We start from the raw sequence: 17,341 nt of genomic DNA, 5'->3' as shown, positions 1-17,341 counted from the left end.
AACTAAAAGTGAGTGAAACACTTACTGAAACTGCATGCAACAAGCCTTGAGAGCCAGAACAGACCACCAGGAATAGCATGAAACTGAGAAAGCACAATGAAAGATTCACTCTTCCCATGAATATTTATTTGCCCTCACTTTTTTTATCACTGCAGTAACAAAGATTTTGGTTTGTTATTGTTAGGGCAAAATTAGCGGCTTCACATGTCATTCTCTATCATGATATGTGTATACAACTAATGAAGTAGAGAGTACTAAAAGCTGTTGCATTTGAATCTCTCTCTCTCTGAAATTAAATAATAAAATATAAAATAAATAGTGGGAAAAAAAGTGAATAGTTACGTTGGACACCAAAAGTGGATAGGTAATCTTGCACGCTAAATGCGAATGTCTAACCCTTGTTGAGTTTAAATAGGATATGGTATACCTTAGAGAGATAGGGAGATGCGTTAATGAGAAGATACAGTGAATTCCATTTCGATTTTGCATGTAATTCTGAATTAAAAAAAAAAAAAAAAAATTTGAATGTAATTTACCTTATGCACTTAAAGGTTACTTTGTATTAGGTCCACTTTCCTTATAATTTTCAAAGGCAGGACATTGAAAATTTAATTAAATGTTGTTTTTAATTTTAATAATACGTTTGTACCCAGTTCATTTTTCATTTTCCTTTTATAATGAGCTCAAAAACAAGTATGAAATTAGTAACAAATAGACCAAAAGGAGCTCAAAACAGAATTAGTTTCATTCATAGAACACATTCATTATATAATTGAGCAATTCGTACAAGAAAATGAAATTTGGATACAAGATTTGATGAGTAAAGTTATGGCTAACTAGACTAATTAAGGCTCGGGTAGAACTATGACTAAGACTAAGCTATGGCTATGCTTAAGAAAGATTTGGCTAAGACAATGAAATGAAATAACAGAATTTTTTATTGTTATTTTTATTTTTATTTTATCTTGACAAGAAATTTACTCATACATACTTTTTGCTTACACGTGAACTTGAATCCCTCTCCTTCTCTTTGAAAATTGAGGAGTTATACCATTGAACTAAATGCCCGTTGATAAATAACGACAATTGGACAGTTTCAAATAACACATTTTTGTACCGTGCGAAATCAAGAAATAACCCTTCAAAATGTGAAATTATGCAATATTCCCTTTAAGATCAAACAATTTCATTGAATTGATTATGATTGCATACGTAATGGAATCTATTATAGCAAGAATATCAATGAAAACGGTTACTGCAATTGCTCTAGATAACATTTTAAAAGTTTTTAAGGTAAATTTTTCATATCATCTTAGTAACTGAAATCAAAGAATTAGTAAAGGTGTTCTGCTCAAAATGGGAATGTTTGGTTCGTTGAATTGACTTCTTCTTCTTCCTTTTTCTTACCTCTAGAATGTGTGTTTCAATAATTAAGTTTATATACCACAAGCTTTCTCTGAATCCAATATCTCCTATTTTCACTTTTTAAACAATACATTAATAAAAAATATTTTTTTTGAAGAAATACATCATTATTGAATTTGTTAAAGTTAGTCCAAAAATGTAGTCACTTAGCTCCAGAAAGTAAGATTTTTGCAACAATTGGTGTTCTAACATAAAAAAAATTATGAACCAAGTACCATGAAAATCAAGATCAAAGTCATTGAGATATAAATAGATGGCTTTACAGTTTACAATACTCATCTCCTCTGGAAGTTTAACTTCTCTATACAAAATGCAAACAGAGAAGCAAAAACAATGGGGTATACAATGAGAAGAACAGCCACCACCGGTAAGCGATCGTGATGATACCCAAAGTAATCTCTCAAGAATGCTGCTACAGTTTTGGTTTCTCCAAACACCATAATCTCCTTGTTTATGTCTCCATACTGTGAAGTAAGCATACCATTTAGTGTCCAAGATGTAGGACATAGGTAATACAACCACAGCCACCACTTGGGCATTTGCTGCAACAAGCAAAAACAATATAGTTTGGGTTAGTATCTCTATACAGTAAGTTTTTGGACCAACATTTTGCAGTATAATACATGTTACTTTGGACCTTGAATATGGTACTCCCGGACAATGATAAATTGCTCGGGGATACTACATTGTAGGTAACCCCGGGGTATTAAAAAAATAATCCCTAGACTAGAGGCACATGGGCATGAATTATCTTGTACTCTCTCATCAGTCTCATGAGATAGAAGCATCATTCCATTTAGTGATCAGTAAGAAAAGCCTATGAAGTTCTCCCTGGATTTGCATTTATCTGAAGTTTAGTCATCAAATAATGCTAGATATTTTTGGCACTATTCAAATTCTAGGAAGATCAAGGTTTACGAATACATGTACAACAATGCTAACTGCACAGAAGGGCCAGAACTAACTCACAAAAAAAAAAAAAAAAATCTTCATTTTGGGGTTAATATTACAAAGAAATTTGGATGTGAGTGGAGAGTTTTAACATATAAATTGCACATAATGGGAAATAAAAAAGAAAGGAATATCGAACTTATAGAACAAAAGTTTCCTAAATCCTGAGTTTCAGTTTTATAATTGTTATGTTGTAGAGGCCATTGTTTAGTGCAATGCTAAAAAATAGGGTTGTAGAGCAGGTCGGAGAGTGGTGACTTTGTACGAATTAAGCCATTCATACACATTCCACTCCTACAACCCTAGATTTTATTGAACTAGCACAACATTGCATAATGGATTTTGATTTGTTCTATTATCACCATGAATTAGAGCATATTTGCTAGTAATAATCTACAATTTGGCAGTACTTGCCAAGTAGAGATTAGAAGCTTACCGGTTGAGGAACCAGAAATCCAGAGAACAGGTTTAACATTGTATAGAAGGTTGACTGTAGAATTGCAGCTACTGGAAAGCTTGGCGTCGATGCAATCAGCAGCATGCCAAGATAAGTGAAGTACATACATGTACATAACATGGCGTAGAAGTACCAGAAAACCTTGTAAGGTGACCAATAAAATCCAATCATCGGATATGTGATGATCACAAATGCAAGTGTTTGGGCAAATATATAAGGAATCTCAATTGCCACCTACAAAATTAAAACACATTTCAGTCAGTAGGACATACCAATAATACAAAGCTCCTTAGAAAATTGTTTGTAACTGAAGTAGGGAGAATTTGATTAGCTCTAGGTTTCAATTTTTTGTCATGGTGGACTGCTATCCTTGTACTAACGAGCAGAGAGAGAGAGGATTGAGTATAGTAGGCATCTAGAATTTGATGGTCACCATATTGGAGAGTTTGTAAAATCATATTACATCTGAACTGTTATATAAAAAAGATAGGACCGGTCGGACTTGTCTACTTCATAAAGGGTTACTTTTATTTACTCTCAAAAGGTATGCCATGAACCATAGGGATGATCGGAACAATTCAATTCAACTTCATACAGCTTCAAGTCAACTGTAAGGACGAACATTGATCCGATTTTGTTCAAATCAAGAATATTACTAATTCAACCAGATCCCAAGAAATTTATACCTGTGCAAATGCATAAGCCCATGAAGCATACATCCCAGCAAATCTTTCTCGATACAAAACAGATCGCTCTGTCGTGACATATGGTAAAATGGATGAGCAATTATTTATGCCCAAGAAGATCACAGCAGCATACATTGAACCAAGTATATTGAACAAGCTCTGTTGGTTGTTTCTATCACATAAAAGAATATCTGTGTCAGATATTTGTAGAAGTCTTTGGAATAACAAAATAATAGGATCCCATATCCTACAGATGTAATCAATAAAATTGAACAGAATCCAAACACTGCATTTGGTGATGAGTCATCATCCACAAAATACACAATTGCGGTACTTCAAGAAAGAAAATAAAGCAATTCACTTTTTCCAGATTTGTTCTATTAAAATGGTTAAATATCAGGTTCACATCAGGAACAAGATCTGTAATAGATGGTTCATTTAGCCGAACAGATATTGTCAGTCAATGTCCAAAAGCTAATTTGGCTGTGCTACAATAAATTTATTAAATATTATAACTTTAGTTGAACATAATACTCCAACATATTTTGTATGCATTTACACTATATAGTATCAGAAAATTGAAAGATTATGTGTCTTATACTTACAATTTCCTCCCCTGATCCCAAAAAAGTACCCCAAAAAGCAGAGATGCAATAAGCATATACATGGAACGCGTCACGTTGTATGAAGGATTTCTCCAATAAGACAGATGCTGCTTCCAGAGGCAGGATTTGAACTGTCCCCAACCATTTTGTGCATAGCGGGTTGGGAAATACAGATCTTTTGAACCAGGAGATGGAGCACTCAACTTCTTTACAAGTTCTTTATTGTTCCTACATTCAGAACAACATGAAAAGGAGTCACAAACAAGCCAAATGTTAAGATGTTCATTCCATAATTTTAATTGGCTTCCACAATTTCATCCTGTCATATTGGAGAATAATATGTTTTACATCATGTTGTTATAGTCCACATCAGTCACAGGATTTTAGGTAGATTGTAACCTTCAATCCTAACATCAACTACAAGCAAGCCTTACAGCAGCCATCTTATAATACATGAAGTGAAAATTACCATTATTAGTCAATCTCGAATTAATTCAGAACTTCATTTACTATTAAATATTGACTTACTGATTAAACAGGTTGCGTTTCAGATGCAAGGTTACACCTAAAATTTTGACTTACAAGTAGGTAGTTCATCAGCAACAAATCCTGGTTGACATATGTATCTAGTGGCTGGACTACAGCTGATTAGTCTACAAAGACTCCAGCTAGAACCTATTTGGAATGACACTACATCACTCTAACCATAGTCCAGTCCTGAATGATTTATATTACAGCTAACCATAGTCCAGTCCTTACTCAAATGATCATTAGTGCACGAATGGTCATATAATTGCTCAGAGAAATCAATAAATTCTCGTATGTCCACAACTCAGTAACCGAAAGCAATAAGACGATGCTTTACTCCTAGTGCAAAGGCAGTGTGGTCCTAGTTAGACCATGCTTTACTTAAGCAGCCTATTCAGTATATGAATGGTCTATGGCATTGGAACTAACATTTTATAGCATCAAATATGTACCCATAGATGGTTCACATCTTCATACATACTTATTTGAGAAGATAATTTCATTTGTATAATAGTCACATCTAGCACATTTGTAATTACTTGTCTAACTTCAGAGAGAAGCACGCTCAAGAGAAGTGCTTGGTCGTTAACTCACTTGAATAAAATAGAATCCTTATAAATCTGGGCAAAATCTACACCAAGTTCAGCCTCTGCTGATGTAGATGTGACATCTAACATCCATGTTGCTGGATTTGAATTATTTCTGATCTTTGGCACCCCCTGGATACCCTGATACACAGATGTGGTCAAATGAAAATATGATTAGCAAATTTGTTTATTTTATGGATGCAAGAATCACATCATATAATCTATGTATTAATACGAGAGAAAAAACATATGAGAAGTGTATGATGACCTCAAAAAAATTCTATAGAACTGACCTCAAAATATTCAATGATGCTACTGGAATGCCGACCCAATGGTCCAGAGTAGATCATACGTCCGCCAGTTTTCAACAGAATTAACTGCAATAAATGGAACGGCGGTGTTGAACCAAAACTGCTTCTATATAAACCACAATATGGAGTTGGATCACGGGAAAAATTCTACCATAGAATGTTCTCCAAATACTAATGTTCAACACCTTTCAGTATTCAAAAGCGACAATATTTTATTGTATTGTAAATAGACGAATGCATTTACAGTCTCTTGGTATTTATAAAAGATGGAAAATTGATCTTAAAATTCAGCTGGGAAGTCACAACCAACATCAGCAAACAATAGGAAGCCTGTCACTTAGTTCAGCAGAAACTTGTTTAGATTCCTATACTTGGAACAGTCATATATATAGCACTTTTACAAAAACTTATAATGTATAGAAAGATAATAGTTTCAACACACTCAAATGAGTTCCAAAAATGCACATTCTCACACAAAAAGCATCTTATATTAAAAATAAAAAAATTAAAAATTAAAAGTAAAAAATAAAATAAATCTTGCTTATATTCTTTTTCTTTTTTTTTCGGTTGTAGGGCCGGAAAGATAATTGACAATCTTGCTTGCAGCCTGCCAACCAAGCTTATGATTGAACATCTTTATTTTCCCTTTTTGAGCTAACAGTCATACCTACTAAACATTTCAAAGGCTTGAAAAGAGGCATATTGGATCTAGCTGCTTAATTTTTTCATAAATTCGCTTCGTAAGTGGCAATTGGAAAATAATCTCCTTAGTTAAATATGCACCATTGAGTTGATGGAGTGATACCAGTGACAATCAAGCAGCTTTTCAGTTCACACAAATATAAGTACATATTCAGTAACTAGATTATCTTACATGTTCTAAAGTTTCACTTAATTTGGTTTTCTTACCTCATCAAATGATTCGAATATGTCAATACTTGGTTGGTGGATGGTGCAAACAATTGTTCTTCCTGTTTCAACCACATTTTTCACAGCCCGCATAACGATTGCAGCCGCTCTTGCATCCAATCCAGATGTAGGTTCATCCATGAATATAATAGAAGGGTTAGCAACAAGCTCCACAGCTATTGTGAGCCGCTTACGTTGCTCAGTTGATAAACCATTAACACCTGGCATGCCAACCAAGGCATCTTTAATTCCATCAAGCTCAATGGTCTCAAGGACTTCTTTCACAAATTCCTGTAAAGACAAGCCACAACCATTTAAATAAGACGATATATCAGTATTCAGTGATAAATGTAAAACCAAAAAGCAAATTTAATTTCTGCAGATATAGGTCTTACAGCTTTAGTTTTTGAATCAATCTGAGGATGCAGACGCATCCAAGCTGAGAACATCACTGATTCTTCCACAGTAATTTGTGGAGAATGTATGTCAGTTTGCTCACAGTAACCCGAAATCCTAGCAAATGTTTCTTGAAACTTAGGATATCCTCCAATTTTAATTTCTCCTTCAATTGTGCCACTAGTTTTTCTTCCCGCAAGAACATCCATAAGAGTTGTTTTGCCAGCGCCACTAACACCCATCAATGCTGTAAGAACACCAGGTCGGAATGCACCCGTAATATCACAAAGAAGTTGGAGTTTTTTCTGAGAGATACCTAAATCTTGCATTTCCTGAAAGCAAATGAAAGTAATGGAAAAACACAATGTAATTTGATCTAATGGCTCTCGATATCCTATTATAAGTTACATATGACACCGGTTTCTATGATTACCAAAGGGGTGTCAACATAGTATTGCACATCCAGGAACACTACATTTAGGGGTTCAAAAGGTAAGACCATTTTGCCTGCAAAATGAGATAAAGCATCCTCATTAGTTGCTGGAGAAGAAAAAAATATTTACTATTTAAAAAAAAGGTGATATGAAGAAAAAGAACTTTGGAGAGAAATGGTCTAAAGATTTATACGGAAAAGGAAGAAAAGAGAAATGCACCTGACCTTTATGAGCTTCTGATATAGTGTTAGGAGGAGAATTGCTGGACTTTTCTTCCACATGGTTGCCTTTGATGAAATCTTCACTTCCTTGTAACTGGGAGAGCTTTTCATTTGAAATAATAGCACGAGAACCGGGAGCTGATGCAGTTGAAACATAAATAAATATATATATCATTCTGCCGTTATCAAGTTGATTTCCTATATTTAAAGATGAACTTACGCTTTAAGAAAGTTAAGGCCAAGGTAAACCCGACATTCAAAATTGCTGTAAACCCAAATAAGGCACCAAGTGATATCCAAAAAAGGTATCCATCAAAGTTCAATCCACGGGCGTTAAGTGCTTCTGTCCCTATTGTTGTATTCGTAGGCAACATCTGCATAAAAGAGCAGAATGACCAAGCAGTATACCACTATTTTAGTGTGCATTTGGAAGTGGAATGAATTCTTTTAATACTACATGTAAAACTAGAGAAAGAATTTAAATGTAAGGAGATAAGAACAGAGAGAAATGTTTAATAGAGAGAAAAATAATAGAATATAATATGCCGGAAAGATTGAAGAGGGTGGAGGTTTGTACTCTCGCCTTTGCAAGAAAATCCCCTTCTACAACTTAAGAAAGAAGTAAAACTTGTCGCTTGAAAAGTAAAATTTAAACTATATTGCATCTTTGAAAGAATGTATAATACGAAGAAGATATGTAATAATGATTAACAATATGTAGAGAACTGAATGATATTATTCTAGCTGAAAGCATGGTAAGCATCCAGAGAAAAAAAGATGCAGACTAGATAGATCAAGTTCAGAAGTTATGGATGACCATTGAGTTGTTGACAAAATGTAGGTTCATGGCATGATATATATAGGATCAAATAAAATGGGAAAGGACATGACTAGAGTTCATGAGAACATGCATTTTGGTACGCAATGTAACAAGACATGTAGCTTTTGATTGGTAAACATAACAAGGAAAAAGAGTTCAGTTGACTGTCCATTAAAACATTTTGTTGCCTCATATTTTGTTGTTTTAGCTCTTAATAATGCTAATGTGATTTAAATAAAACCAAAAAAAAAACTTAGCTTTAGAAAAGCCTTAATTAGAGGACCAAACAACTCAGGTTGTTAGGAACTCACCTTTTGCCATCGTGGAGCAAGAAATTCATTTACCGCAAGTCCTATCTCACCATATGATACTGGGGAAAGCCAAAATCCCCACTTCAACCATATTGGCATGGAGGCTGCAATCAATAAAACAGCTCAAGTTCATTCCTTAGGCCATTATCCTAGAATCAAATTGGAAAAGATTTACTTTAAAACTTACGGTTTGGGATAATGAAGCCACCAAATAATAAGACTAGTAATATCGACATACTACCAGCTACTGTAGAAGCATTCATGGTCTGGAAGACTGATGCCAAGAAGCGGAACATGGATAATGATGTCAAGTGCACAGAAAAAAGTAGAATGAAGTGCCGGAAAAACCTAAGAAACGCAGCAAATGTCAGAAGTTAATTCAACTTTCCCAACTTCTTTACTGAAGTTTGCTGTTGCTTGTTGACTAGTCAATGAAAGAATGAACAAACCAGTGAACCAGTGATCCAAGCATAAAATTGGTCCAATTATTGAAATAATTGGAGAAAAATAAAATAATTTATATGAGGAATAATGAAAATTAAATCTTTTCTCCTGTGAAACTTACCTGCCAGCCTCAGGACTGTATCCAATTACATAGTAAGTAAGCGATGTCCAAACTAGAGATTCCAACAATGAAAATGGAACCTTGAGAATAGTTGCTGGAATTGCATAGGCCCAAGCTGGGTAGAAGTACAAATCTCTGTGCTTGTAGAAAATGGAAAGTCTTGAAACAGTCATTGCCAATTCCGGAAATCCATCAACTAGAAGAATGGTGAGAGCATAGAACATAGAACCCATATAATAGTTTGCATGAACAACATCAACACCCATCTGAGTCCGCAAAAATACAGTCATCGTAATAGATGCAATTACAATAACCTGCATAGAAGAAGAACTAAGACATTTGTATATATATATTTCACGGGGTGTTGGACACAGCAGGTTGACAATTTAACATTGATAGGAAGGCATGAATGGTTAAAAAATGTAAAGAAAAAAACAAAAGTAATGATGAAAGAATGAAAGTCCTAATATAATGATTATAGAATGAAAAGGTTCTGATCATAACCTGAATTGATTTGAATACATAAACAAAAGAATTCCTTTTCATGAGAAGAAATTCCCTTGTCATGCAAGCTTTAAAGAGTGTCCACTTAGAAAGAGAGTAGACATGAAAAGAAATAGCACTATTTTGGCTCTGAGACTTCATCAATGGCTTGGATAGCTCCTGATCTAGCTTCTTGCCAAAAGAAGATTCCTTGAATTTCCTAGAGAACTCATCAACAGAAACATAACTGTGAGATTGTCCGCTCCGGTGCCAATACTGTGCTTGATCTTTTCTTGAGATAACCTGCAAAGAAGACAGCATGTTAAGTAATTTGGCATTGAAGTAAGATGATAGGAAGTAAACTAGTATTTATCATGGTGGACTCACCTCCTGGAGGAAATCAGCTACCCCTTTCCTCTCGGGACACCTAAATCCACAATCACCAAAAAATTCCAAACATTGACTACAGGGACCATGATACACAATCTTCCCTTCGGCCATCAAGATTATGTCATCAAAGAGATCAAAGGTCTCTGGTGCTGGCTGAAGAAGTGACACAAGTATAGTAGCATCTGTGATATGAGCTAGCTGTTGAAGACAAGCAACAATCTGATATGTGGTGGAACTGTCTAACCCATTTGATATTTCATCCATAAACAGAGCCTTTGTGGGACCTATAATCATCTCTCCTGCATACCAATAAAATTGATTCTTCATATATACCACTGTAATAATATTCAGTTCAAGTCCTCGAAGCTTATAGCTTAGCTGATATTGGGGATTAATTGCTCACTTCACAAGTGCTAAATGTTATGTAGTGGGTGAGTTATATATTATCTGTTAAATCAGCTGTTAAACTGTGGGTCAAGACTACCTGTAGTCAACCGTTTCTTTTGACCCCCGGAGACTCCTCTTCTCATGGCGTCTCCAACCAGTGTGTCAGCACAAGTATCAAGTCCAAGAATCTGGAAAAAGCATGATAAAGAAGGGAAAACCATCAACAGGCAAAGCGTTTGTCTAACTATGACTTACAAAAAAAAAACGAATCTCAATATTAGCATTTTTAGAAGAGAGTTACTTTTAGAATGTAGTCTGTCTGAAGTGTTTCCTTTTGTCCTTCAACAGAAATTGCCTGTTAACACAGACAATATCAATAAATCTTGAAACATAAAGTAAACCAATTTTATGAAGAATATCAGAACTTTTTAAATGACCATACGACTTGCATTCCTTGATGCATTCTTTCTCAAGTAAAGTAGCTTTTACATGCTCCAAGCCCTTAATGGGCATATGTAATGGTGATTGGATTTACATGACCAATTAGATTCCCAACAATAATCTTAATTAAGCCCACTATAATGCTGGCATTTATCAAATGGTCAGAGATTTAGATGCACCGGCACTGCCAATGGAATAAATTGTGCTTTAGGACAGTCAACTAAATAGGATATGCTACTGCATTGGCAAAACAGGGCTGTCAGCTAGTTAATATCAATCGACAGCAGATTACTGGTTAGTCAAGCTTGATATGAACCTGTATTGCCTGTATCATCCGGTTTAGGATTAGCTCTTAAGACACAATTTTTTTTATACAAGTTCACATGTAAAACACCCCTAAGAACCTGAAACAGGTGTCTCAAATGTCTATATGTAGTATATCTATAAAGAAAATACTGTCAAAGTTGAAATCTACCACCTGATTAGATATTAGAACTGCAATTTAATACATTTCATAAATTTATGGCCCACATGATTTGAACAAGTTACCATAAACTGAATTTATGTGAACTGATGAGGTATGTATAGGGTAGAAATATCATGTTTTTATAAAAACATTACTGTCACAATCTTTATTTTTTTTCCCATTCAATCTTTAACATAGAACTCCTAGCTATTACATATAGAACAAAAAATTTGTTATCAAAGTCCTGTTTGTTTCAACAGAATCAGTATCAGCAAAAGGTTCTAGAATGGAATTCAGTTTGCAAGTTCTTATCGATTAGTTTTTTCAGTAGTAGCTCATATCCCTTAGTTTTTTCAGTAGTAGCTCAAATGTGCCAAACGTACCTTCATATAAGTATCTATCTCTGGATCCGGAACAACTCCTGCCTGTTTCTCCCTTCTGCTGACATCAATCATAATCTCTTCGAAGACGGAAAACAAATTACTTTAATACCATAAATTGATAAGGGTATTCACAACTAAAACAATCTTTGTTGTGTGCTCAAAACAGAAATACCTGCTCTGCTTCCAACACCCTGACAACGGGCAGAAAAATCAAGTGTTTCCCTCACAGTCATCTCAGGAATGTGTAGGTCGTCTTGGCTTATATAAGCGGAAGTTTTCTGGGGTACAAACTCTTCCAATTTGTATCCATTGTAAGAAACTTCCCCTGTAACCTGTTGGAAAATAGGCAGACAACAAACCAAATTGAAAAAGTTGTACATATTACAGTAGTCCTCAGTCCCCTCGCTAACAAATCAAATCAAAGCTCAAGATACCATTATTATTCAAAATGCAAGCATTGAAGAAAGAATTCAAATTTATGAGGGTGGTTATATCTTCAACCTTAAATTTTTCTTACAAAGTAGTAGAGTAATTAGTGGGTATCAATCTGTAAAATGAAAAAAAAAAAATATATATATATATATATATATATATATATATATATATATATATATATATATATCTTTCCATTACTCAGTCTTGGTCCCCATTAATCTAGAGTGATGGGAAGCGGTGTATTGGGTTGAAATTGTTTGCACAAAGTGAAGACCCTCAAAATAACCGAGCCACGGTCACTTATTATTGCAACTATTATAGTTTTTTACAATGCAATTCATCTTACACTTTCTGTGCATTGTAAAATCTGCCCCATACAAATCATCTCACATTTAAAAAAACTACCCCAGCTTAGTACCAAGACTGGATTAGAAAAAGTTACCAACAAATAGGTTTGGTGTTTGGGAATATATACTAGCCATAGGGACCAGAAGAACTTTTACAAGACTTTAATACTCATTTAGGTCCAAAGTCACTTCAGTAGAACTTGCAACTTGGGGTGCTAGGGAGTACATAAAAGGCATAAAGAACAGTTGAATACAATCTTTACAAGAAGAAATTAGTAACAATTAGAACACAAAAAACTTGAGTTGATAAGGTCTAAACAAGTGGCCCAATATTTTTATTATATTTGGACGTTGTTGATTGTGCAAATCGATCAATGGGCATTAGCCCAGATGGTATGATCTCTTCTCCTGAGAGGGGAAGTTAAGAGTTCAAACCCTAATAGGGACAATATTGCAGCTGGGTATGCGTTTGCTTGAACTTCTGATAACAATTTGTGTTAATCAGCTCTATAATAGCAGATAAAGCATGAAGAAAGTGAGAAACCTTGAGGGATTTGTCTAGATTTCCTGAAAGTGCTTTCAACAAAGATGTCTTCCCACATCCTGGAGGACCAAGCAGTAGAGTCATTCTGCAACAAAGATAATCCCAATTGAGTTAATTATTACAGTACCTGAATTTTACCAAGCAAAACTTTTATTAATTGTATTTGAATTTTGAACATTTATTTTTTCCCTTGCTTTTAGAATTTCAATAGAAAAAAATCTTTTCTACCAGAAAATCTTAATATTCCCTACCTCCCTGGCTTAATGATACCACTGACATCATGAATGATGCGTATCTTTGCCTTCTGTGAATTTAATCCAGGCAGTTTTGAGAAGTCCTGTCAAACAAAATTCACCATTTTTAATTTAAATAAACTACAAAGATAAGAAGATGGAACAATTTTTCTTCTGTGTGAATGCACACTAAATTTGGTTAAAATTTGCTCCTTTCATACTTAATGGTGATCTTATTGTGCGCAAACACATACAAATATGCATACAAACTCGCACTTCATGTCAAGTCTATTAACAGGTACTCCTAGGAGGGATCAAAATCCTCAATGGTCACATTTTCCTGCAGTTCCATTTGGTGGATGAAGTTCATCACTAGCAGTGGTGAATTTCGATATTATGACCGGTGGCGGATCCAAGGGGGGCTTGGGTGGGCTTGACCCCCCCCCCCAAAAAAAAAATTTTTAAAAGAAAAAATTAATAATAGTATTAGCCCCTCAATTTTAATCCATCCAAACAAGCACAATATCTAAATCACAATTTTAAAACAAAGGCCCAACCAAATATGTCCACCCAAACAAGCCCTAAACAATTACTAAGTCAAAGCAAATCTTACACAAATCAGAGAGCTCACTCCTTCCCTCCCTCTAAAGTCTAACCCTATTTCCTCTAAAATTTTCCAACCCTTTAATCTTTCGATCCCTAATTCCCCCTTGTTTAATATTAGCCCCCCATTAACAATTCCTGGATTCGCCCTTGATTATAACATTTTAAAATTCACCTGTAAGCAAATGGTAATGAAATTCAAACAAGTGAATATCACACCATTACATTAACGGAATTCACAGATGAATTCCACCCACTAGATGAAACCACGGAAAAAAAAACGTGACTGGAGAGGATTTTGACCCTCTTAGGAGGGGTTTTGGTGCAAATCCATAATAAGTGATATGACACTTTTGCTATAGAAGTCACAATTGAAATGCAAAATTATTTAGAAACAGTAACATATAAAAAAAATTAAATAGAAGGTCGAGAATTTAAGTCTCCGTAAAAAAAAAATTAGGAACCAACTTGTATCTATTAAAACCTTAAACCCTAACAAAATTGATACTGAGAGATTTGAAATAAACCACCCCAATACACACATACATAAAACTAACGGGTAAGCTCCGAAGTTACTTTGAGAAATGCAGTGCTTACAGAAATCATGCTTTTGAGAGAATTCCAAAGTGTGGGAAGGGGCTTGCCATGAACTACCTCACACACTGCTTCCACACGCAAATTGTTATATCTCACCTCCACAGTGGGCAATTTTACACCAACCCTACAATAATCAGTAAAAAGTTTAACCAAACAACCTCTTAATACATCTTTTAGTACTCCAATTGATGAAAGGATATGCCATACACAGCCATTGGAAACTAAAAAGTGGGTGTGGCGGACCATCAATATCCCAATTATAAACTTAAGATCTTTTATGTCCTAAGTTATTCGTGTTGAAAATAAGTGTCATGTTTTAAAAATTGTGATTGGTGTTATTTTTTTGTAAATTATAATTTTCAAAACACAACACTTATTTTGGGACAAAAAAGTAATATATATCTAATATTATTTTAAATTTTTTTTTTTTTTTTTTAATGTATAGCAGAAGGATATATAGTAGTGTGAAAGGACTTCCACGAGAGGGATCTCGATTCCTAAATGATATATACAAAGATGATATATATATATATATATGTATATGTATATGTATATGTATATATGCTTGCTCAAATGTATTTGCAAATGGGTGTCAAGAGGAAGAAAGAGCTCACTTGTCTATTCTTTTTCTAAGCTTATGCAACAACCGAAGATTGTCATTCTCAATGTGTTTGATGAGCTTCTCAATGAACATATGCCTTTCAAGAGCACCAAGCTTAGTAACATCAACCACCCTTTTCCCATTGCCATCAACCCTGCCTTCATGATCATCAAACAGAGATGATCTCAACCGTTCAAAAGTGGGCAATCTATCAATTGCAGCCCATTGTAAGGCACATTCAGCATCAACATCATCCCTTGCAGAATTCAAATTCGAACTAATTCGAAAACTCGAGGTGTGACGCCGAAATGATGATCTAAGGCTCCTTCCTATCTCTGCTAGCTCAAACCTCAGTGACTCTATCTCATCACTACCAACCAACTGTGCCATGTTAATTGGGTATTGGATAATTAAGCTAGAGAGAGCTAGCTTCAAACTGAAATGGTGGAAACATAAACTAACAGAGGGATTTATATATATATGGTCATGCAATCTTCACTTCGATTACGTAAGGCATTGCGTCATTCTTATATCTTTATGCAATGAATTTGAAAATGTAGTAAGAGAAGTAACGTAATCTAATATATACATCACAAGAAGTTTGATATATATATATATATATATGTAGGAGTATATATATTTATGCAACCGTGGCATCAATGTTGACTGTCAATCCCATGGTTCTGGCCTTCTAAGTTACAAATTAATATAGAGGTAGTTGACTTTCTTGTGTTAAAAAATGTTTAATCTACCACCATTCATAGTTTAGCACACAAAATTGCAAACTTCAAGGTGTATTGCCATGTTTTAGTCACTAATAATCTAGTAATTTAGCTTGACCGTGATTCCATATTATTTTAGTCCTCTCTTGTTTTTATTTGTTGATTCTCTCACTTACTTTCTTGATTGCGTTTGTCTTGGATGGTAGAATAGTATAGCTTGTTGCAATGGGTTCCAAATTTGCCATTCAATCCAAAATTTTAAATTATTAGAAAAGTTTTGTAAGGGGCAAGGATTCTCTCTACATCAATTCGATGTAAGACAACAACCCATAACACTAGACTTGAAGGTTTAGTTTTACAACAATCATTTTGTGCAAAATATAACATAATAAATAATGACCTTTCTGTGTGTCGAGGGGACGAGATGTTTAGGGATGTGGTCTTGCATGATTTTCTTAGACATTCCTGCATATCATATCTAAAATCAGTATATACTTCTATTTGGTACATAAAACCCCAGCAAACAATATTTTACTTTTTACTGAATAGAGGAGCAACTACTCCCACCATTCCTTCTGCATATATATACTTTCAGTAGCTTTAAAATCCAAAAATATATATATATATCTAAAAAAAATATATATATATATATATATACATATATATATATATATATATATATATATGTGTACTTCCACCATTTAGGCATAAGAGGCGAGACAAAGATCAATGATAGTCTTTGTCCTTACAACCTTAGATATGGGTGAGTCGACAATCCAAAAGGCAAGAACAGAAGGATATATTTTTATATGGTTGTGTCAGTTTTTTTTTACTCATGTGGCCTCATGTGAACCATGTAATCCTTATCAGAGTCATAATGGAACTATTATAATTTCCCATCACATTTATTTTATGAGTCATATCCATCTCCATCAATCAAAATGTCAAATTTTGAGCAGCCCACCTTTGGAACTTGAAGCTGCTCCATATTATGAACTTGGAGCTTCATATAAATTATTATAGCAGCATTAATGCAACTATTCTTACAAGAGAAGAAAATTGGGTTAACCTCCTCAAATGCCTCCTTTGTGATGCATGAAGAAGAAGCTAAATTGCCGCCTCAATTGATGGTTCTCCGGTTATATCTTCATGCAATGGAGTATGAATTTTGTGTGAGAGCTTGACCGTAATTGAATTTTGGGTGTAAGCAACTCTAATTAGTATTTCTTTATTTTTTATTTTCATAATGAAATGTTATTTATCATATTCCGTAAAGAAGGACTTTTAATGTGTGTTTATTTGTTATTTTCTTATCATTATTTTTTTCTTATTTTCATCAACTTCATTCTATCGTAACAAAATGTAAAATTAGTTACCATCTTAGGCTATTCATCAACTCAAAAGTCAACATGAAATGGATGCAACCATCTAATCTACTGATGAGGTCAATTGGGCAACCAAAACATATAATTGTATGCCAGAAAGATTTATGAAATTCAAATC

The 17,341-nt window shown here is 34.4% G+C and overlaps 1 protein-coding gene across 1 annotated transcript; it reads right to left on the bottom strand.

Moving 5' to 3' along the window:
• Window positions 1-1,663: 1,663 nt before the first annotated feature.
• On the bottom strand, window positions 1,664-15,506 carry LOC132294509 (pleiotropic drug resistance protein 3-like). The gene is made up of 24 exons (XM_059792396.1): window positions 15,130-15,506; window positions 14,516-14,639; window positions 13,334-13,419; window positions 13,083-13,167; window positions 11,929-12,088; window positions 11,757-11,833; window positions 10,768-10,821; window positions 10,564-10,654; window positions 10,077-10,378; window positions 9,711-9,992; window positions 9,207-9,520; window positions 8,829-8,989; window positions 8,642-8,745; window positions 7,731-7,884; window positions 7,514-7,648; window positions 7,289-7,362; window positions 6,855-7,187; window positions 6,460-6,750; window positions 5,533-5,616; window positions 5,247-5,380; window positions 4,125-4,352; window positions 3,520-3,691; window positions 2,813-3,067; window positions 1,664-1,967 (listed from the first exon to the last, which is right to left on the bottom strand). Exons 1-24 carry the CDS (start codon window positions 15,504-15,506, stop codon window positions 1,701-1,703), a joined length of 4,344 nt encoding a protein of 1,447 aa, XP_059648379.1. The 3' UTR covers window positions 1,664-1,700.
• Window positions 15,507-17,341: the final 1,835 nt, after the last annotated feature.

This window comes from Cornus florida, unplaced genomic scaffold (assembly GCF_030987335.1).
Source record: "Cornus florida cultivar Cherokee Brave unplaced genomic scaffold, ASM3098733v1 CherokeeBrave_3.0.0_Hap2_Chr02, whole genome shotgun sequence".
Classification (NCBI taxonomy): Eukaryota; Viridiplantae; Streptophyta; class Magnoliopsida; order Cornales; family Cornaceae; genus Cornus; species Cornus florida.
This window is presented reverse-complemented; position numbering and strand designations above follow the sequence as displayed.